Consider the following 21,614-nt stretch of genomic DNA (forward strand, 5'->3'; position numbering starts at 1 on the left):
CATCGAGATGATCCAAAGAATACATTAAATTCAGGCAGAATTCAAGCCGGTAACTTATTGTGACTGCACAACGTAATGTTTTGTTCAGTTCATTTCCAAACACAAATGGGTGTTTGAGTAGCAGTTTTTGCTGCTGTGGATGTAAAGAGTCCCCTCTGCCAGGTTTGCATTTATTTGGCCCATAGGCCTGATGGCTGCCCTCATAAAACCAGGGTTAATACGCGCAGGCCCCACGTTCCCTCCCTGTGCCCCCGCCACGGCCGCGCACGCGCCATGACCCCGCAGCCGCCCAAGGACTACAACTCCCAGAGGCGCCTGAGCGGAACTCCCGCCACCCGTGTCGCGATCGCTGGTTGGCGCAGACTGTCGGAGCCTCATGGAAGACCGTCTGTGATTGGAGGAGGCGGTGAGGGGCGTGGCGCTACGAGGTTTAAGCCGCGGCGGGCGGAGGGTGGCGGTTGTTTGGACGTTGGGGCCGTGAGGCGGCGGCGGGACCCCCCCCCCCCCCCCCATCCCGGGAACCCCCGTCCCGGGGCTTTCCCGGCGGGTTTCTCGCCCGGTACTCCCCACCGCCAGCCTCTCGGAGTGCCCGAAGCTCTGCTGTCCCCCACCCGCGGAGAGTCCGGCGCTCCGCAGGGGCGCGATGAGCGCGGCGGGGAGCCCGCGCTGCTCAAGGTAGTGAGTGTGGGGGAGCTGCTCCTCCCGGGACACCGGGGGTCCCGGAGCCCTTTCCTTCCTGCTCGGTGGCCTGGTTTAACGTAGGGCACCCTCTGGCCCGCTCCTGTGCCTGCTGTGCTTCCTGCCTTTTACACTTTTCCATTTCTGCTGTTCTTCCTCAATGAAGCGCTCACCTCGTGCCTGGGTTACTTCCTTCTGGTGTTACTTATTTTTCTAAGTGTGTTAAGGCATTTTTGATCGTGCAGCAAGTTCCTACGTGGAAAAAAAAAAAAATCACACTTTTGTATATGTAATGCCTTTCTATAGCGCCGGGAGTTAAGGAGCTTGGCGCGTTTTCATGGATGTGCATTGGGGTTCTGATCTAAGCAGCTTTGGTGAGTGGCTTCATAAAGGTCACCACTGCCTCAGTGCCATCCATCAAATCACTTTGTCATCAACGTTCTGGCGCTGGTCCCAGGGTCAGATTCTGGACCGTCTTTTCATTAAGCAGATCTTTAGTAAAGAGGCTTCTGTTATTCATGCTATCATTTAAAAAATGAACATTTTGGATCGACATAAATAACAAAAATAATGCTTTCCAAGGTAACTGTGAGCCGTGCAGCTCTATTTGCAAATTCGGTGCTTGTTTAGCAGATTAAATGTTTGAATGTTGTAATTATTGTTTATAAGAAAATACATGTAATCATGCATGTCCTTAATTTGATTTGCATAATATTGCCTTGATTTCCATCTAGCATTTCAATGTAAGATACAACAACTTGGCAGGCTCTACTTCACTATTGAGGATGGACAAGCCATGTGGATAAGATCAAGTAGACCAGAAAGGAAAGCACATAGATTCCTATACCTACACGTTAAATTGTAGTGGCTGGTGCATCAGTTATCTTGAATTATTGCCTTTATTCAATGGTCTGTCTCTAGAAAGTGTTTCTTTGTCTGGGTATCAGATAGTGACTGTCACAGATTGTTTTCCTGCTCATTTTACAGTGGCTTCTAATTGCACAACAATGGACTTTTTGTTCTCTGTGTTCTGTCCTTCTGTTCTTTCTTTCTGCTCTTTTCACATTCACCCTCCCTAAATAACCTATGAGACTTTGCTTCCATAACATTTTTTTCTCCTTATTCCGTAAGTTAGCCCCTTCTCCACAGTATTATAAACTTGCAAGCCATTCTATATCAAAGGTTTTGGTTCTCCTTAGTGCTGTGACCTCCTGCTATACCCATAGCACAGTCAAGCTAATCTGCGTTTTAAATCGAATCTGTGTAAAAATTTAAAATCTGTTCAGCTATTTTAAAAAGTGTTTGGATTTTCTCATCTGAAGCTTACATGTCTCTCTTTCTGTCCAGGGGGCCAAACCCCCATGTCTCATCCAGATATGCTGATTGCCAGTCTCCAAAGCAGGAGGACTTTACTCCTCTCCCTTCTATCAGTGAGCGCTTGGCCCGTCTCCATCCTTCCCGGGAGCTGCTGGAATACTACCGCAAGAAGATTGCTGACTTCGATGAGGAACAGGAGGATTTGGTAAAAAGGCTGGAGAGATACAAAGAAACGTATGATGATCAGGTAGGGAACAAGTTTTTGAGCAATGATGGACTACATATCCTTCCACAAACTTAGTATTTTTCCTCGGTTGAAAACCCAGCGTAGGTGTCTCCAGATTTACCAGTAATGTGGTAGAACTGAGCTATGAAGAAATAAGTAGATTTTGATTGTCAAAGCAGACAGAAACATACCTTCTTCTAAAGTTACCACAGTTTGGTTATATCTTCTCAGTGGGGTTTTTGCTTCTGTTTTATTTTTTTTTTATTAAGACCTGAATTTAGATGCTCATTCTCCATGTTGTCCAGTATCTTTCCCTTTTTTTCTCGTAGTAAGGGAGTGCTCTTTTGTCCAAATGTAATAGGCTTGAAGATGTGAATATAATCTGTATTTACCACAGTGGAATTCATAAGCATAGCAGTAAACTACACAGCAAATAAATGAGATTTTAAAAGAAACTCCAAAACCTACAAATCTACCTTTTAAGAGGAAGAAATCTTACAGAATATCTGTAAGATATTCAGTGTTCTGATATGCCTTACAGCATGTATCTTTCTAGCAGTCATCTTGATAATTGTGGATGGTCCTTTGGGAATAGAATGATCACTTCTGAGGTGACTAAGGTGACTCCTCAAATACTGGCCATACTTGAATCAGCTTGGGGAAATATGTGCTGTTCAAGTTACTTTCATTTGGGAAAAAGAGGGCCAGGTTCCAAAAGTGCTTTCTTTCATACAGGAATGATTTTCTGAAAGGTTTATTAGTTTTCCACACCAGGTAGAAAATAATTAATGTAACTTAGTAACTAGCCAGATACTTTAGTGTGTATTATTCAGTGATTTATTTTAAAACTAAGTGCTATTGCAGAGGCTTTGCTATGTTTTTGTTGATGTCACACTCCCCATACCTATGCTGCTCTGACCACCAGTGTGGAAGTGCAATCACTGGAAACTGGAGACCCTTGCTGAGGCCTTGTTTAACTGTTCTGTAGTGACAGTGATTCCTGGGGCTCTGAACTCCCTGCTGAAACATTTTAAAATCATTTTTCCAATACTGCCCTCAGCTGGTCAAATATTATAAGAGAATAAAATAATTCACTTGAGCTGGCTGTTCTGTACCAGTCATAGGCTCAGAGCACAGGCAGTTTGAAGTTCGTAAGCGTTGCCCAATGCTCTGTATCATTTCAAGTACTTCATTCTCTCCACTCAGCACAAGTTGCAATGGGAAGTCCGTCAGCTAGAAGAGGAGGTTTCGAAGTTGCAGAAGGCTTTGAGTGATATGCAAGTCTACCTTTTCCAGGAGAGGGAACATGTCCTTCGTCTTCACTCAGAGAATGACCGGCTGAAAATCAGGTGTGCTGTCTTAGGTGGTGTGGGCTGGGTCACAGGCAGCAGCAATTGCATACACTGTGTGCTAGTTCTCATCCAGATCTGGAGTCTTCATAGAAGCAATTATGCCACACTTCCCAGGGTGGGCTCTGTTGGGATGCTAAATATGTTTCCACTTATTATTCCTCCTATTCTGGTAGTAGAAGACAGAGCAGAAGTTTAACGTAGGTTCACATTTTTGATTACATGCTGTCAGTTTGAATGTGGGAGTTCTGACTGAAGCTGACTCTGGTGGGTTGACCTTGGCTGGATGCCAGGTGTCCACCAAGACTCTGTATCACTCACCTCCTCCTCTGGACAGGGGAGAGAAAATATAACAAAAGGCTCATGGGTCAAGATAAGGACAGAGAGAGATCACTCACCAGTTACTGTCATGGGCAAAATAGACTTTACTTGGGGAAATTATTACCAATCAAATATCTCAGGGCTGGAGCACCTCTCCTATAAAGACAGGCTGTTCAGTAAAGGCTGTTCAGCCTGGAGAAGAGAAGGCTTCAGGGAACCCTTCAGCACCTTCCAGCACTTAAGGGGCCTACAAGAGAACTGGAGAGGGAGTTTTACCAGGAGCTTGTAGTGACAGGACACGAGTGATGTCTTTAAATTGAAAGAGGCTAAGTTTAGATTAGATGTTAGCAGAAAATTCTTCACTATGAGGGTGGTGAGGCGCTGGAACAGGTTGCCCAGGGAAGTTGTGGATGCCCCCTCCCTGGAAATGTTCAAGGCCAGGTTGGATGGTGCTCTGAGCCCCTCTTCTTAAATATCCCAGAGGTGCTACCACCGTTGTGATGGGCTTGGCCTTGGCCAGTGGCAGTTCCATTTTGGAGCTGGCTGATATTGTCTCTTGAGCATGGGGGAAGAGCTTCTAGCACCTTCTTACAGAAGCCACCCCTGTATCCCCCTGCTACCAAAACCCAGATGCAGATCTTGCATCTGCCTGGCAAAAGTTCCTCAGCCATAAAAACACTTAAGCTGGAGTAGAAAATACAGACCAAAGCAAATAGTTTTCCCTCACTCTGAGATCATGATGTCAGCCACTCATTTTTAATGCCATTTAGTTGGGGAACTGTACTATAACCCATCATACCAGACAACCTGCCAGTGGCAAAGGAGCTCCCAGCCTTCTTCAGAATATTTGTGAGTGATAGTATCAAGTTTTCTCTTAAAGATTTAAGAGCTTAAGTCAAAACATGTGTTGCTGTTCTTTGGCACTTTTCAAGAGTGTGATGAAAAACCTGACACAGTCCTTAATGTAGTTTGCTTTGAAAACAATGGACACTAACAATCTAAAAGTTCATAACTTTCTAATGAAAATTCTTTACCACATGTGCTATTGTTGTATCAACCCATGTAGTATTGTCATATTTGAAAAGAGGTTCTCCAATCCCAGCAGAATTGGTAGTGTTCTTATTATATTGGCCACATCCGTAATGTGTTCAGGAAGCTGTTTTTAAAGCAATATTCTCAAGAACTGCAACAGTTTAGAAAACTTGCAAACATTAACAAGTAATGTCTTGATGTATTTGAAAAAAAAAAAGTACTTTCTTTGAATTCCAGGGAATTGGAGGACAGAAAAAAAATTCAGCATCTCCTGACAGTAATGAGAGCAGATGAAGAAGTTACATATTTTCACAATGAGCCTCCACATAAGGCAAGTTCCCATTTTTCTGTAGAACTCTGCTTTGGATTGTAACATCTGTATCCCAGAGCGACCACAGACCAGGTCTGTCCCACAAGTCAAAAGTTACTAAATGAGCCCAGTACAGGAGGGATCTGTAGCAACCTCAGGTTTTAGTATAAATGCTGAAAGGTAAGTACGAACAAGCACACTGAAAGTAGCATCAACCTCCTTCTACCTTCAAAACATACCTCCATGTCAGCCTCCTGAATGTCAGATAGGAGTCTGAAGTCATCTGGCAAATGGTCATTGAGAAGATGGAGAGAACACCACAAGAAGAAAAAAAAAAGTGCTGAAAGCGACCAGGTGCAGTGTTTGAAGATGAGCTACCTAGGAGAGCCTCTCTTAGGGCCTCACTAAAGGAGAAAGTGGCAAGGTTGCTGCAGCATTTTCCTGGGCAGAAGAGCCATCCCCTCTAGGCAACATTGTGTCACATATTTCAGAATTATGGTTAAATTGATTAAATTGCAGTGCATGTGAAGTGCAGTGTAGCTGAACCTTTATTAAAGTCATAAGTGATTCGGACATAGAGAGTATATGATGGGAATATAGAATTTATCTTGGAATAAGGTGCAGAAAAAGGCTGAAATATGCTGCATTGCTCATGGTTGCTCTGCACCACCCAAGTACTTCAAAAATCTTGAAGCTTTAAAGTTCCTTGGTTTAGGGTAGCTCTAAAATTAGTGCTATTATGTAGTATTGACCTGAAGATAAGCATTGGGGTTATAACCTGCTGTCATGGCCTTTTTTTTTTTCTATTAAGCAAGTTTTGGTTCAACAGTTGAGTTGTTTCAATATTCTTGACACTTAGCTTTTATCCCAGGCTTGTTCAGTAGCTTGAATGAATGTGCTGATAAATGAAGCTCCATGTTTCTGTCTTGCTGAGACAAGGAGGAATATGAAAGAAGGAAATAACATCATCATCATCTTCCTCTTCTCCTCTCTATCCTCAAAATGCTCCTTTCCTGCTGAGGGTGCTGACTTTCATCCTAATGAAACCAGAAAAGGCAGAATTACTTTCCACTTGTTTTGGTGAAAAAAATAGAGGCAGAAATAGCAAAACTCAGCCATGATAAAGGAAACTTTTCAACATGGACATTACACTTGTGAGTGTCTTCCTTGTCTTGTGGTAGGAGTAAGGTAATGCTGTTCTTTTGGTTACCTCATTTTAACTTTTTAAGATTTGTTCTTGACCTTTCCTTTGGGGAAGTCAGATGTTCAGTGCAGGTATCTTGTTTCTCTAGGTTACTGTTCTGCAAATGCCAGCAAAGTCACATGAACGAGATGATGCTTCCAGCCCAGGTACCACACCAAGCTGGCTGACAACAGCTCAGCTACTGATACTTGTTTCTCTGTGTCTGTCTCCAGTACACTGGAGTAATTCCTTCCTGAAAATGCTTTGGTAAATCTCTAACAGGTTCCCTAAATGTCCATGTGTACATACATATACGTGCAGTGCTCTTGGCTTCCCTTCAAAACCTTTTCAAATAACCTCTTGCGTCCATGATCTGCCCAGCTAAGGAAGAGGCTGGTATGACCATCAGGTGGCTGTTCTGGAAGTATGCAGGTACCAACTGGACAGGCACCTTTGCCACAGCCATTCCAAGGTGTGAGGTTCTGCCTGACTTTCTGTAGGCAGTAGTGTGTATTTGTATGCCTACATACTAATTTTCTCCTTTGCCTCATCTAAATTGACTGAAATTAGCCAACAAGCTCAAAACTCATTCAAGGCTTGATGTCTGTGCAGCTGTGACATCTGCCTGTTCATCATTTATTTAAGAAAATGTGTCAAGTTTGCTTTCTATATATGCCAAGATAATTAGTATGTTGCCTAAATATTAAACACTGCGATGTGATGGACTGGGATAAAGTTATGTGATCACCTGATAAAGTTATGTGAAATTCTTTTCTTTCAGCTAGCCCTCCTAGAAGTCCTTGTGACTATAGCAGTGACAAGCTTTTTTCTGTTCCTGTAGGCCCACCAGAACATACAATATGTCATGCTTGGAAGGGTATTGCAAGTAGATTGGAAAACCCTTTTCTACTTTTGTTACATTTGTGCAATAGGTACCGAGAGGAGCACTTCAAAAGAAACAGTACGAGGAGAAAAACCAGAAAGTCCTGAGAGATATCAGTGTGTAAATCAAACACTTCTACTACAGGTAAAAGCATCTGCTAACCAATGGACATAATTCCTGGCTTGCAGAAAATTGTGATAAAAAATATGCTGTCTGCTTAGATAAGATGTAGATGTACCAATTTTATCAGTCCTTGCATCTTAGTATAGATTCACATTTTTTGTCTGTTTATTTAGCTGTTTCTTTGCAGTGAATGTAGATTTAAGAACTCTGGAAGCTTTATGTAAGCAGATATTCCACTAATGTCAACTGAAATATGTTGCCCTTAAGTATAGAACGTGTAATTGATCTCCCACAATTTGATAGTGGCTATGAATTCACATTAAACCTCCTGAAGATCTGCAGGGTTGGGTGTTTTGTGGTAATCTGACAAAAGCAATGTGTCTGAGACAGTATTAGGCAGCCCCAATAAGATGCACCTGTACCATGAAATGTTCCCTTTGTTAGACTTCAGTGAAAGGTAGCATGACAGAATGAAAGATAAAATGTGCAGTATCATGAATTGGGGAAGGTACCAGAAGCTGTATGTAAAGTATGAGGAAGGATGAATCAAGAAAAGCAAATAAAGGACTAACTTATACAGCAGATATTGGTGGTGGTGGTGGTTATTATTTGTTCAAGGGTGATGGTGACTGAGCTGATGGCCATTAGCTATCTAACAGCATTTATTCTGTAACAAAAGCATCATTCAAAGTTGGCATAAAAATAAGCAATCTGAATACACACCAAGGTTTTTTTCCAGATAGTTTCTAACATAAAGGCCAGATACACCTTTTTCAATTACTTGCTCCAATGTATCTCACTGACTAGATGCCCTAGATCAGGATTCTTTGCATTCCTCTCCTTCACTCTTTATCTTGTTTACATTTAGTAATTAATTCTGGTTGAGTAATTTCTTTTGTTCAATATATGTGGACTTGCTGCCTTCCTAGAATTTAGGTATTTTCATATCACCATTTCATTGGAAGATGGTAGCAGAGGAAGGGAAGTGTCTCTGCATGTTTCACAGGATTTTATCATATGTAATTTAATCGTGCAATTTAAATCTTTCCAATATCTTCAACCTATTGTTGCTGTTTATGGTATGCCTCTCTTGCCTATAGCATGATTTTTTTAAAAATTATTCAGTTGTTTGGAATCCTTAGCATTAAAACAAAAAGAAAACTTGAGAAATCAGAGCTGCTAAAGATGTTATCAGGTAGAGTCTTTGATCTGAATCTTGACATTTAAGAGACTTGCAAGGACAGGAGCAGAGCTGGTTTGAGGTCTTGTTCAGCAATGTTTGCCTCTGCTTATCCAGATCCAGGCCTTGCAAGCTCAGATAGAAGAACAGACACGATTATCCAAGGAACAGGTCGAGGCACTACTAGAGGACAGGCGGATTCACATGGAGGAAGCTGAAGTCCAGCATCAGAGGGACCAGGAGAAGATCAAAGCTATAACAGAGAAGTGAGTGTGAGAGAATGACCACGGTGTAGTCATGAGATGAGAAGAGATGGAGCAATAGAAATGTTATGACTTTGAATGTGTTGCTCCTGCAGCAGGCAGAAAAGCTAATTATGCAGCCATCTGGTAGTATGTGTGGAAGGATGATGAGTGGAGTAATCTACATATTAAAAATCCTATTTCACATAGGAAGAATAGCACTTCTTTCATTAGATGATAAGAGCTAAGCTGAGTAGGAGAGCACCTATCTTTTTCTTCCATGCTGCTTCCAACTTGCAGTGACGACTGCGGAAATTAAGGTAGGAACTAGGAAAGAAGTTAATTAACTCCACTGGGATCCCTTTTTGCAGGCTCCAAAAGACACAGAATCTCTTATATGAGAGTACCCGTGACTATCTCCAGCTCAAGTTTGATGCCAGAGCCAATGAGAAAGCATGGATGGCAGAGAAGGACTGTCTGTTGAGGCAACTTGGCAAAGGTCTGGATCAACTTGTTTTCAATAGTCCGTCAGGACAAAAGAAGCATAAAGGTACCAAGAAGATGCATCGAGCTGATGAAGGAGCTTCAAAAGCCCAAAGCAGAGAAATAAAGGTAATTTTTTTTGTCCTAGATAGAGGCTCTTTAACAGTTTTTAACTTGAAAATTGCAAGCATCTGGGCTCTGGCTCAACAGGCAGTAGCTAGCAGCTGTTTCAAAGCTGTACTGGCTTGCCATAAGTTACATTGCTTTTGGCACTAATCTAAACCAAAACTTCTCCTGCCTCAACCTCAGCATTGCTTGCAAATTTCAGATAAAATGTGTAGTTAGGATTTATGGTTGTGTGTCACTGTTTCATGCCCAGAACAAATCCCTAGTTCTGTAAGTCACTTGATCTGTGGGGCCAACAGTTTTCAACCTGCTGGTCGCACGTGGCTTTCTGTTGGTGCAAGTGCTCTGAGCTAATGGACTTAGAATGCCATGTCTGGATCTTCCTTGCTGCTGTCAGGGGAGAAGGAGTCCTTTCCCTTGATGTACTCCAGCTCTTTTACAGTAGTCGGGATTTTTCTTCCACTTCTACTATACTTCCAGGGAGAAGCTGGGAGATCTGAAGTGGGTAAACAGGCAATAAGGAAGTGGAAAGTAAGCAGGCAATAGGGAATGGTTTTCATCTACCACTGAATGCAGGTGTTTCTGAAATGCAGTACTGGGAAACAGCTGTGAAGAGGAGAGTTACAGCATTAGTTGAATATTATTTTTAAAGGGAAGAGGAGAGAGTTCCTTAACTGATGATGAGCAGTCATATACAATTTAAGTTAATTAAAAGGTTTTGGTAATGGAACTAATGGTAGAATATTGTCCACAACTACTTATTTCATTAGCTGCAGCTCCAGTTGTTAGTTTTTATTTGCCTATCATACTGGCAATTTTATCACACTTGCTTTGCCAGAGCAGGGGAGATTTTGTAAGCACAGTCTTTTGAGTTGATTCTTTCTGTTTCTCCCATGTCCTAGTCACTGCAGGAAAAGCTAATTCAGGAACAACACCTATCACACATGTACAGAGAGCAGTGTGTCACCCTGGAAAGCGAGCTGGCTAGGATTCGTGAGGAGAGAGATGCTGGGAAAGAGCTCTTTAAGGTAATTAGTCTGTAATCATCTGCTAGCTATGTGATGATCTTCAGCCTTTATTTTGTATACCTTATTGAGTTTTCATCTCCATAGGAACGCTCAGAAAAGATGGGGAAGCGCCTGAAGCTGATGACTCAGCGATGTGAGGCCCTGGAAAAACGTCGTAGTATGGAAGTAGAAGGCTTCAAGAATGACATTAAACAGCTTCAACAGAAACTGAAAGATGTAGAGAAGCAGATTTACAAGGTTGCAGTTAAGCATTTCTGAGGCAGGCTGTTATGGGCTTACCCTATAGAGCTGTATGCTCGGTCTTTAAATGCACTATTTCCCTAGAGTTTAGGAAATAATTTCTTTCCTAAGTGCTTCTTTAGATATCAGTATTTGACAAAACTTGCCTCTTATGTATTTTACAAGGTAAAAAAATATGTCTTTGTTAATCAGTCAGGCATTGAGCTTTCCAGGAAGTGTCCTGACTATGCATTAGCTGAGTATTATTCTTTCCACTCTGAAAGTTCTTATGTGATAGCTGTAGCTCACTTTGCTGTCTCAAAATTGCAAGGCAGTAAAGTAGTTTGATTCAGAAGTTTATCCTGCAAAGAAAATGATGATTTGTTTTCCTTCTGGGAGCCATAGCTTTTGGTTTGGGTCCAGTAAGAGCTAGACCATTGATTGAAGTATTGTGAGTATTCTATTTGTTACTTTGTTAATATGTCATTTGTAACTCTGCAAAAATCACTGCGGAAGCAATGGCTGGAAGTTGACTCTGTACTCTGTAGTAGCTTCCAGATGTGTAGATGAACATCAGAACAGCTTAGAAGGGAAGCCACAGCCTTGATGTTGCTGGGAGTTTAGGAGAGATATTTATCTCAATCATATGCTTGAGAGGATGATCAGGCATAGCGTAGACTCACTTTTTTCCTGTACTTTTGGTGCACAGTTCAGTTTCCTTAGACTAATGCATTTATTTTGACTAAAGGCCTTGGGGTTTTTATATTTATTTTTTTTTGTTGGGCTGTGGTTTCTAAACTTTATTCTGGTAGGACCAAACAGCATGTGCAAAAGGGGGCAAAATTGTCTATGATACCCTTACTACAGACCTGTATGTTTTATATCTGTAGGTGTGCTTTTAATTGTACTCTCCATTTCATTACACTGTTAACCACAAGAGGGCAGGGGAACAAAATATTTGCTAGAATTCTCCAGATTGATTGTTAAATCCTTCTCATCACTTGAGGTCTGATGACTACATTTCATGATTTGCATATTAAAATCTTTGACCAAGAACTACATGATGACAATAAGAAACCCTGGCAGGTCAAGAAAATAAAGGTGTTTGAGAGTAGTTTCCAAGCCCATGCCCTTAAAAGTGACTGGGCTGGCATGCTATCCAGTTCCAGGGTGACAGGAAATGTCAGCCCTGGCCAGCTTGCCATCAGGAATTCTGATTATCCAGCAGCCTTTGTTCAGCTCAGTACAGGCCATATGTCACTGCCTGAATCAAGGCGTTGTACTTGAACTGCTCTTGAACTGTGTGCAGTTTAGGAGGCAGCAGGTCTGGCACAGCAGATAGCTCACCTCTGGTTTTAGTAGGAAAAGAGGATAAAATGTCATCATATCAGGTGAGGTACTTAGAACTAGGTACAAGTTACTTGATAAATATTTTAACCTACCTCTTTTTGTGGGTCTCTAAATAATACAGGAATTAGAAAGGAGTCAACAGGCTATGGGTAAACTTGATTATATTCTATCCAGATTTCTTCCTTGCCTGTAATATAACACCATAATGTTATGGAAGCTTTGCTCTTTATTTTTGGTTCTAAAGCACCTTTCTGTTGGTGATGTGCATTATCAAAGTGCCATTAACTTACACATCTTCTTTGGTAGCTGCAAAGGGTCTCCTTTGGAGTTCTCTCCCTCATGCACTCATCACAATACTCTCTAAATTGTATTCTGCACAGCTTTGTTTATATTAATCTGTTTTTCTTTCCCTTCTTAGGTGACTCTGAATATGGGACCAGAGCAGGATCTTGCAATTCTACGTGAGGTCCGCCAAGGAAACAGACTAACACGTAAAATTCAAGGACAACTGAAAGACTTAAAAACAAAAATCTTCTGTTTAGAGAATGAACTACGGGTCTGCTGAGGCTGAATTGTTAGCTGACATCCTAGTTTTGGGAATGAGACATTGCTAAGTGGAATAGTCGTATGCAAGAGTAGCTCCTGCTTGTCTGTTTCCTGGCATCCATTGACAGAAGGTTTGAGGAAATCTGCAGTTAATGTCATAACAGTGTATGAGCCGTTCCCAGAGTGCCAGATTATATGGCTGTTTCAGCTGAGAGATGGCACCTGGTAAGACTGACATAGAAAGTACATGATGACTGATATATCAGGAGTGTGTGTATGACTTCTTCTTTCCTTCATATCTGTGGTAGGGATCAGTGTATACTGGCCTTTGCCTTTATTTGGAGCATATTATAAACCATATATGTGGTTATAATTAAATTAATAATCATAGAAGGATCTAGTTCAGGATCTGAATTTTGGCTGACCTTTTCTTATGTGAGAAGCAACTTTTAAAATTGTTTAAATGGTTACTGTTTTGGTGCTTAGCACTTCAGTATGTAACTGGAGATTTTTGTTGGAAAAGACTACATATAGAAGCCTGTACTAAAATGTATTACATCTGACTCTCCTCTTGACAGCATAACTACTTTAAAATGGCTCCCCTTCCTTGGTTCTATGTAATTGGAACAAACCTGACTGATTTAATAGGGTGGGAAAAGATAGCCCATTATAGAACTCACCTGCAAGAACCAGCAGCATAGAACTTGTTTTGAATGCTTGGTGGCGAGGGAGTTATTGCACTATCAAGTTTTATCTTCTTGTCCCCTTCCTCTCAGTGTATCTTAACACGCAGAGGGCACCCATAATAAAAGGGATCAAGTATCTTCCTTAGCCACCACATTATCTGTTGTTGTAGCTCTAAACAATATCATGGTTATGTACAAGGAAATCATGATCAGCTTCTGCTACAGCACTTGTTGCTACTGAACTGCAACAAACTGTGGTGGAAGAGCAGGTGCTTAGTTGCTCCATGAACTGGAACTCTAGCTATGTAATGATTCTCTAGCCACATGATGATTATCTCCATACCAGACATCACGACATCGCAATTCCAGAAAACAGATGGAATCATGAAAAGGGTTACAACAGGGTTTCAGCCAAGTTCATAATTGCAGGTATTCACACTTTTAGTGTAGCGTCAGCAAATCTTGTCCACCTTGTAGTCAGAGAGCAGATCTGTGTTGGAAAAGGGATTTCAATGCCTCTGTTTCCTACTTTACCTTTTCCTACCTTGTTTCTGAAGTATACACCTTTTACCCTACCAGCATTCCCTTTCCCATTGAAAAGAACTTGATGTGTGAAAGCAGGCAATTTATTTTTGACATGGAAGTGGCTATGGAGATCCTCATTCAGTGTCTGAGATGTAGATATGCCAAAGATGTTTTTGTGTTGTCAGGATCTGGAGAAGAAAGAATCGTTTCTATAGTACCAGCTAAAGCAATGCGGGAGGGGAAATGCCCTAAAGAAGTCAAGACTTGCTTCAGTTGTCTAACCTATTTGTGACAAGCTTGCTGTCCCTTAGGGTCCTGGACTGTGGCTTTTATTTTGTCTGTGTTCTTGAGGTCAGTTCATCACAGGTCTTCTGACCAGTCTGTGTCTGGCTGCTCAGCACTGCAGCTTACAAGAGGCTGTTTTAAGGTATGTAGCACTGGTTAGTTTAGCTGAAAATGCTGAACTGCTCAGAAACTGGTTCATAAACAACTTGAGTGCCAATGCAATGTGGACAGCTGAGGAAGGTTATTTAATGCTATCCATCTTTTAGTCTCACTCTCTCTTAGTTGACTAGTTCTTTCTTAGAGAAGTCAAGCTAATTAAAGTGAGTTTGTATGCGAAATAACATATTGCTGGTTTGAAGATTAGATATCAAAGTTGTCTCAGGTCCTGGAAGGCTGCTTCTGAAAATTGCTACATAATGAAGTATTAGCCACTTATTCAGCAGGATCCATCTACTTAAATTCAGCTGATGGGAAACTACCAAAAAGTCTCTTTAACCTATAGAAATCAATGGGTTCCTGTTTAGTTTCAACTCTTTCAAGCTAAAGAATTGCCTTTGAAATTACATTTTGCTCATTTGAAAACCATGAAGTGTGAATGGCTAAAGACTTCAGACTTTGACAATTTAGGTTTGTAACACTGGGAGGAAGTATTGGGGGAAGAAGGATGTAAATGTTTAATTTCCTGCCTTCCTTACCAATATTCTTTATTACCTGAAAGACTGAACAGAATAAGATGACAATATTCCTAATATATTTGCTGATGTGTCAAAACCAAAGTGCAGCTTGAACTTGATTCCTAATTTGTTCCTAGGCTATGAACACTTCCTATTTGAGGCAGAGGGAAATTATGGTATTGCTACTCAGTAAATCCATTTTATTTGGAGACTTGAATATTTGTCCAAGTGCAGGAAGTGCAAAGTATTGTACGTGCTCTTTGTGTGACATCATGTGATCATGTGAAATGTTGCCAAAACAAATGTGGACCTTCATGCCAAGAACTGCTTTAAAAAGCTAAGTGCTTCCTACCCCTGACAACTCCCCTTTAAGATGTCCATAAAGAATTATTGGCATTTTCAAAAGGGTTTCCTGGGAGAGGTTCCACTACCTAGTTTAGTCAATTTTTTCCCACAATTTTTTGGATAGAAATCAAAAAATTTACTCCAAAGACCAATGAGCTTTTTTTGCTAGTTTAAGTTAGTAATGTGTGACTTGTATCATTCCAATACAGCTAAATACAGCCAGGTTATGAATGTAGGAACACAGAATTTTGAAAGATCTCCAAAATGTCTGCTTCTAAGAATATGGAGACTGTACTACAGGATTAAAGGTTAGAACTGGACAAATGCTCTTATTGTGAGCCAAGATACGAAAATGTCTCTTGCACAAATGGGAGAAAAATGAACAGAGGAAAACCTTATTGTTGTGCAGCTTTATTTAGGTACGGAAGGAGTGCGTACGTTTTGGAAGGAATGTTGGAATATTGGCTAAGGCACAGAACCACAGATGATTCAGTGGTAGAGAAAAGGTTGTGCAAGAGCTCATTTTATATTACATTAAGAAGCCTGATTAATATACATGGCTTTTGAAGACAAAAATCTACCCAAGACCTCTCTATCCTAGCAGAGCAATGCTGAGCAAGAACAAGTAGCCTGAATCTGAAGTTAATTTTAAAAAGTGTACATTTTTAACAGGAAGACTGTGCTTTTCCCCCTCATTAAAACTAGTTGTGGAGGTAACAAATTCTCTATCTTCAAATCAAAAAATTATTTCACCTCTGGAGAAGGTACCTTGTTTTAATAAGTTACTGGGTTGGACACATTAGAACGTAATGAAATATAATGACATGAACTAACAGGAAACCATTTAGTAGTTCCTTCTGGCTTCAAACCTATGATGTATTTATATGCAATATTTGTAGGAGTTTTTTAGTATTCATGCAGTTACCTTAATTATAGGACTGTCTGCTGTGTCAGCTAACCCTACACGGCAAGGTTACACAAGGTAAAAAGCCCCAAAATTAGAGAAAATCCCTTGTGATCTTCCTGTACCACAATCTGCAGTAATTTGTGATTGCACTTAGAAAGGTAGATTAACAGCTCTCAAGGGTGTCAGAATAAATCTAAACAGTAGTATAGTATGTGCTGTATTTAAATTGCCTATGTAAGCAGGAGTATCAGTTCAGAAACACACACGCTTTACCAGTATGGATGGACTCTCCAGGCAGCCTGATATTCTGGAATTGAAATGTCTCTGTGTGTAGGGCAGGAAGTAATTCTTTGATAACTAGATACTACTTCTGAGACTAGCTGGGAGCAACATGCCTGTGTACTTTGTTCTGTTCATACTCATGAAAAGTGATGTTGTTCAGGCTTTTAATGACAGCTCACAAACACATTCAGTTTGATACACTAGAATGTATTTGTGCCTACTTGGTCAAAATCTTAATAAAGATGTCCCATTTGTCCCCATTCAAAGTGGCATCATAGATCATTTGTAGACAAGGGACACTTTAAGATTTTTCTTTAATTTTTCTGCAGTATTTTGCATTTATGTTCTCAAGTTGCTTTAAATTGTAAGAAAATATCCCTTTTACTCCCTACACAGTTATTCTTAAATTTGCAAGTCTAGCTATAGAAGTATATACATTTTTTTAGCCTGTGGACTGGGATTATGCACCAAAACATGATTGGATACGGTGGAGAAAGTGTGAGAGGTGGGAGCTGTAATGATCCTTTCTGGCTCTTCGTAAGGTTTCAGGCACAAAGAGCAAAGTTTGTTTTGATTCTTAGGTTGCATCAAAAGTTAAGGACTTTCTGTCTGAAACTGGCCATCAGAGGCAACTGGAATTTAACTCACTAGCAGGAAACATTTCTGCTGTGACTCAAGTATTTGAGAAAAGTGGAGTGGACTTCTGGTATTTCCCATTTAGCACCAAATGAACTGTTGGAGAAAGGGCATCTTTGAATATGGGTTAGAGTAGCTGCCCTTCAAGTAAGCTCCAGAAATCCAGCTTTAAAAACTGGCTGTTCACTTATTCTGACTAAATTGCATTTTTTAAGAATTGCGATGCTGTTGGACTGGGGACAGATTACAAATGTGTAAATATAGATTATTTGATTTTATTCAGAAAACTCAGAAAGGCTTTTAACACAGAAGTGCTTCAATGTTAAAGCAAGACAATGATTTTACTGCACAGGCGTGAAGGGATGTGTTGTTGAAATGGGTTTGATTTTAATAAAAAGCTCTGGATTTATCCAGGAGGTGCTCGATTCTCCTGTAGCGATTCAGAGATCGAATTGCCTTTCTTTCACTGTAAGTCCTTCTAAACCATCTAGTAAAACAGTTTTTCCTCTTCAATCCTAGCTCAGGTAGACAATATCTACAGGGGATGCTCTTCATCAACAATGTTCTGTAATGTCCCTAATAACGTGACTGTGGAACTTCTTGAAAAGTAAGGATGATGAGCACAGTTACTTAAAATACAAACCAAGCACTAGTATTTTTAACACAGGGAAAGGAGGAAATTTAGGCAAAACTTCAGATTTGAAAACATATTTCCATAATGATGGAATACATAGATACATCCTTCATTATGGTAAATATATAAACCATGGAAAGTCTTTTGAAAGTTCCCAGCTTAAGGTATATAAAAACTTTATTCTGCAAGTGAAAACATGTGCTCTAGATATCAGAGATTGTTCTGGTGTGCAGGAAGTAATTCAGGTCTACTCCTGGGACAGGACCTGCAATCAGAAGGTGCTCCTAGAGGTACTGGGTGAAGTTCATGTGAAAATGTGCCCTCTTTACTGAGGAAAAGGAATGGCAGCCATTTCTATGTAACTTTATCTGGACAGTTGGAGCTTGAGACCTGTGGAGAGTTACACAGTGAAAAGAGAGAATCATGAATGAGGCTTTCCACCCAGACAGGCAAGTTGTAGGAGAGCAATGTCAGTCAAAGTCAGCACTGAGGGAGCACAGCCATGTGTACAGCAAAAGGAAGTCTCAAAACCCAACTCAGGTCAGCTCATACAAATGTTGACAGTGTAGCTGTACTGGTAAAATTTAACTACCTTAGCAAAACTCACTGTATCAGCACAACTTAACTGGGCAAGGAGGTCCTTTTGCTAATGGGTTGTTGATTGTGGGACCACACTGACTCCCTTACAGTGATGTTCAACTGTGGCATTAATGGGGGTTTTTCTGGGATTGCTCCACCAGTAATGCCTTTTAGAGCCCAGTCCATTCCTGAGGAGCCAAAAAGGGAGATAATGGGGAACTGTGTCTTCAGAGACTGCCTTTTCCTCTGAGAAACACTTCTGCCTTTGAGCCATTTTGATGAGGAGTGTTGAGATGAAATTGTTGTTTGTGCTTCAGAGCATGGCTGAGGCCAGGAAAAGGGGTGTGGAGCCACTGGGATGGTGAAGTCTAGGGACAGTTGGGTATCTTTGGTGTGGAGCTTGTAATTAGTGTTGAAAATCACACAAGAAAGAAGAAGGGAAGGAGCAAGTGGCAGATAATTGAACCTTTGGGGAGCCTACAGAGAAAGGATTGTTGGCATGGAGCTAAAAGTAGTTTATAGAACAGAAAAACAGTTGTTAGATAACTAGAAGCAAAAGTATAACAAGGAGAGGCAGGGATGTACAGAGATGGATCTAGAGAGGGGAGCTGGGAGGAACAGGAGATGTGCATTAAGTGCTGCACTTGTATCAAAGGCTGCTTTTATCATGAGGAAACATAGCCAAAATGGAAAACAAACAGCAGCTCAAACAAAGCAAAAAAAATACTCCACTTGGCTCCTTTGGCAAAGAGTCAGGTTCTTTGAAATAGGTATTCAGGGTAGGCTGGGAGAGGTGTGTTCTGAAGCCAGCAGTGATCTGTTATATCCAAGGGTGGTCCGTCAGGAGTGCCAGCTCCCTGAGTCACCTCCATACAACACAGACCCTATTCCTGCATCACTGATTCCAGCTGTTTCTTTCCCTGATGGGGTTAATCCCACCACACAGGATTATTATAAACTGTGGTTTCCACTGCTACCATATTGCACACAGTGAGGATGAGAGGTGTGGCCGTCTGGGCGTGCACTCATGTGTCTTGGGGTGCTTGAGAATTTGGGAATATAAGACTGCTGGTAGACTTGAGATAATAACATTTATGTGAGGTGGTTTTAAAACACTACTGTCAGTGGTGATGTTACTCCTGGACATCAGTGCTTTCTGCAATGAATAAGTGGTCCAAAATTAGTTATTTTAAGTACAGTGTGGAGCTATTCAAATTCCTGACTTCACTATTTATTACACATTCAGATAATTTTGTTCCTTAATGTTGTTCTGTTGTAACTATATTATAACAGAAATCACCATGCCATAGTCATTTTCTTCATTTTTTCTCCAGAGGCAAGAGCTTTTCTGTATCTTCATTATAGCATAGTTCTATCAGGAAAAAGACTTTGTTTCTTTAGAATTCAACAATTCTACTGTTAGCCTTTAATTTCACTTTTCCCTTCCCTCTATTTTAGTACCATGTTCAGTAGAAAGAAATGTGCTTACTTATTTTAATATGCAACAAATTTCCAGCAAAGTGCAGTTGTAATTTTTCAAGCATAAGGTTGTTCATTTAAGAAATGCAGACAACTTCCTGCTAAGAATACATCATTCAATTCTCATTCTTTAAATGGCAAATAAATTTTAATTTAGATCTGTATTTATTACACATTTTTCTTAGTATTTTTTTCTCTTTTTTGGAACAAATATAAAAACTTGGTTTATTTCTCTCATGTTGGATAAAACCCAAACCAACACTCTGCCAAAAAACTCCAGCAGTGAGTGTCATGCCCTCTTGAGATTCCTGCCCTCCAATGATTAAACTGGTGCACAGCTCCCTGTTTTCAGTTGTGGGGGTACCAGTGGTCTGGCTGTGGGCAGCCCTTTCTGTTTGTACTGGAGGAAGTACCCCCATGATTCAAGCTTGGATGGTGGATGTACATCTGTGGCCTCCAGTGAGGTAGGAAGGAGGAACACAAGTTCAAAACCTGCAGAATGGACCTTGTCCCAGGGAGCCTGGGAAGCCCAAGGATGGAGGCACTCACCAGCCTCCCTCACCATGGGGTTTGTTTCCAACTTCAGAAAAATCGTGTCTTCCCAGTTCTGCACTGAGATGTAAAACTGTCTGGATGTGCATTCCCTAATCAAGAGAAGGGAGATAGCTCTGCAACCTTTGTGAGAGGTGCATAAAAAGGAAATCCATCATCTGTTGGTCCATCCCAGTGTGTGACAGGTAATAGCAGCGTCTCTCAGTGCTGCCTGGATGCTGGGAGCACAGTGTACAGCACTTGACGCCCAGGACTATGGATGCTGCTTCAGCTCCTGGTCCGTGCAACACTTGAGATGCTGGCACTCTGCCAATATCAGCCTGTCCCTCCTGGGACTCACACCACAGTTCCGTGTCCCTCAATGCCATTTAAAATGCCTTTGGCACGTTTTCTAAGCCAAATAACAGCAAGTGTTCTTTTGAGCAGCCTCCCACTTTAGAAGGCTCCAGTGGAAAAAAGTCACAAAAAAAAAAAAGGTCTGTCATTATTGCATGCATTTTCAAAACTAACTTTAGCCAAAGGGTTTCTTTTCATGGTTCCACGCAGCACAGGAGCTGCATCTCTGCAGGAGCAGAGCTGTAAAGGGAAACGGTTGTTGCCAACGGCCCAACACTCACATCATACGTATTTGGAAAGGGGTAGTTCTGGACTGGCTCCCCTGCTGGCTGCATGATGTACATCCCAGACAGCATCTCCCACTTCACCCAGGAGGAATCAGTTTGCATCCTCCGAGACACCTTGGTGATGTGAACGAAATCAACAGCATGGGAGGGACTCTGACAGAGTCACTTCGAAAGCGTGCTCGAGATGTGTACCGAAGCACAACGTTCACCCAGGGAAGGTCCTGTTTTTCCTACGGGCCTCCGACGTCCTCCCTCTGGGGGGTCTGAACAGTGTAACATCGCGTCCAGCCAGCTGCTTCGGAAAGTAGGTCTGCAGACTTCACGAGCCCCGTTCCTCCTCACCGAGCAGAGCGCTTCCAAGCAAATACACTTGTTGCACCAGCTGAAAGACGCTTTAAGATGGATTCAGCTGCGTGTAATAACTGTGTGAATTTGAATTGCCCTCTCTCATCCTGCTTCGCTCCGGTGGGAGGACGGGAAATGATAACGCCTCTGCCCGGAGGGATCCCCCAATGCTCCCGCCGGCATTGAGGGAGGGTTGGGAGCCCCCTCCGCTGCTGAGGCGACTTTCCCGTGGCCCTGGCAGGAGCGGAGACCTCGGGCGGGGTGTCCCCGCTCCCGGCCCCCAGCGCGGCCCCGGCGCGGTGCCGGCGCAGCCCCCGGCCCGGCCCCCGCGGGGCGGAGGCAGGTGCGGGGGGCGGCGGCGGAGCGGGCCCGGGAGCTGCCCCGCGGGGGCGCGGCGCCGCCCCGCACCTGGGCCCGCCCCGCGGAGGCGGGCGGGGGGTCCGAGGCCGCCGTGCGGTGCCGGGCC

The 21,614-nt window shown here is 42.0% G+C and overlaps 1 protein-coding gene across 2 annotated transcripts; it reads left to right on the top strand.

The window, feature by feature from the left end:
* The first annotated feature begins 433 nt into the window (after positions 1–433).
* Positions 434–19,664, top strand: CCDC77 (coiled-coil domain containing 77). Of its 2 annotated transcripts, none has more exons than XM_032689025.1 (11): positions 434–675; positions 2,026–2,242; positions 3,428–3,570; positions 5,161–5,254; positions 6,526–6,583; positions 7,349–7,443; positions 8,720–8,868; positions 9,216–9,456; positions 10,356–10,481; positions 10,566–10,724; positions 12,469–19,664. In XM_032689025.1, exons 1-11 carry the CDS (start codon positions 644–646, stop codon positions 12,613–12,615), a joined length of 1,461 nt encoding a protein of 486 aa, XP_032544916.1. In that variant the 5' UTR covers positions 434–643; the 3' UTR covers positions 12,616–19,664. The 2 variants fall into 2 exon arrangements, with proteins under 2 accessions (XP_032544916.1, XP_032544917.1); XM_032689026.1 differs by having other exon boundaries at positions 435–675; positions 10,566–10,718.
* The last annotated feature ends 1,950 nt before the right edge of the window (positions 19,665–21,614 follow it).

The sequence above is a fragment of the Chiroxiphia lanceolata genome, chromosome 5 (assembly GCF_009829145.1).
Source record: "Chiroxiphia lanceolata isolate bChiLan1 chromosome 5, bChiLan1.pri, whole genome shotgun sequence".
NCBI classification, from domain to species: Eukaryota; Metazoa; Chordata; class Aves; order Passeriformes; family Pipridae; genus Chiroxiphia; species Chiroxiphia lanceolata.

Excerpts from the sequence above, each read along its gene's own strand:
- CCDC77 (XM_032689025.1), top strand. The coding sequence starts at position 644 with ATGAGCGCGGCGGGGAGCCCGCGCTGCTCAAG. Across the intron at positions 676-2,025 it reads GGGAGCCCGCGCTGCTCAAG|GGGGCCAAACCCCCATGTCT; the intron begins GTAGTGAGTGTG and ends CTTTCTGTCCAG. Across the intron at positions 7,444-8,719 it reads ATCAAACACTTCTACTACAG|ATCCAGGCCTTGCAAGCTCA; the intron begins GTAAAAGCATCT and ends CTGCTTATCCAG.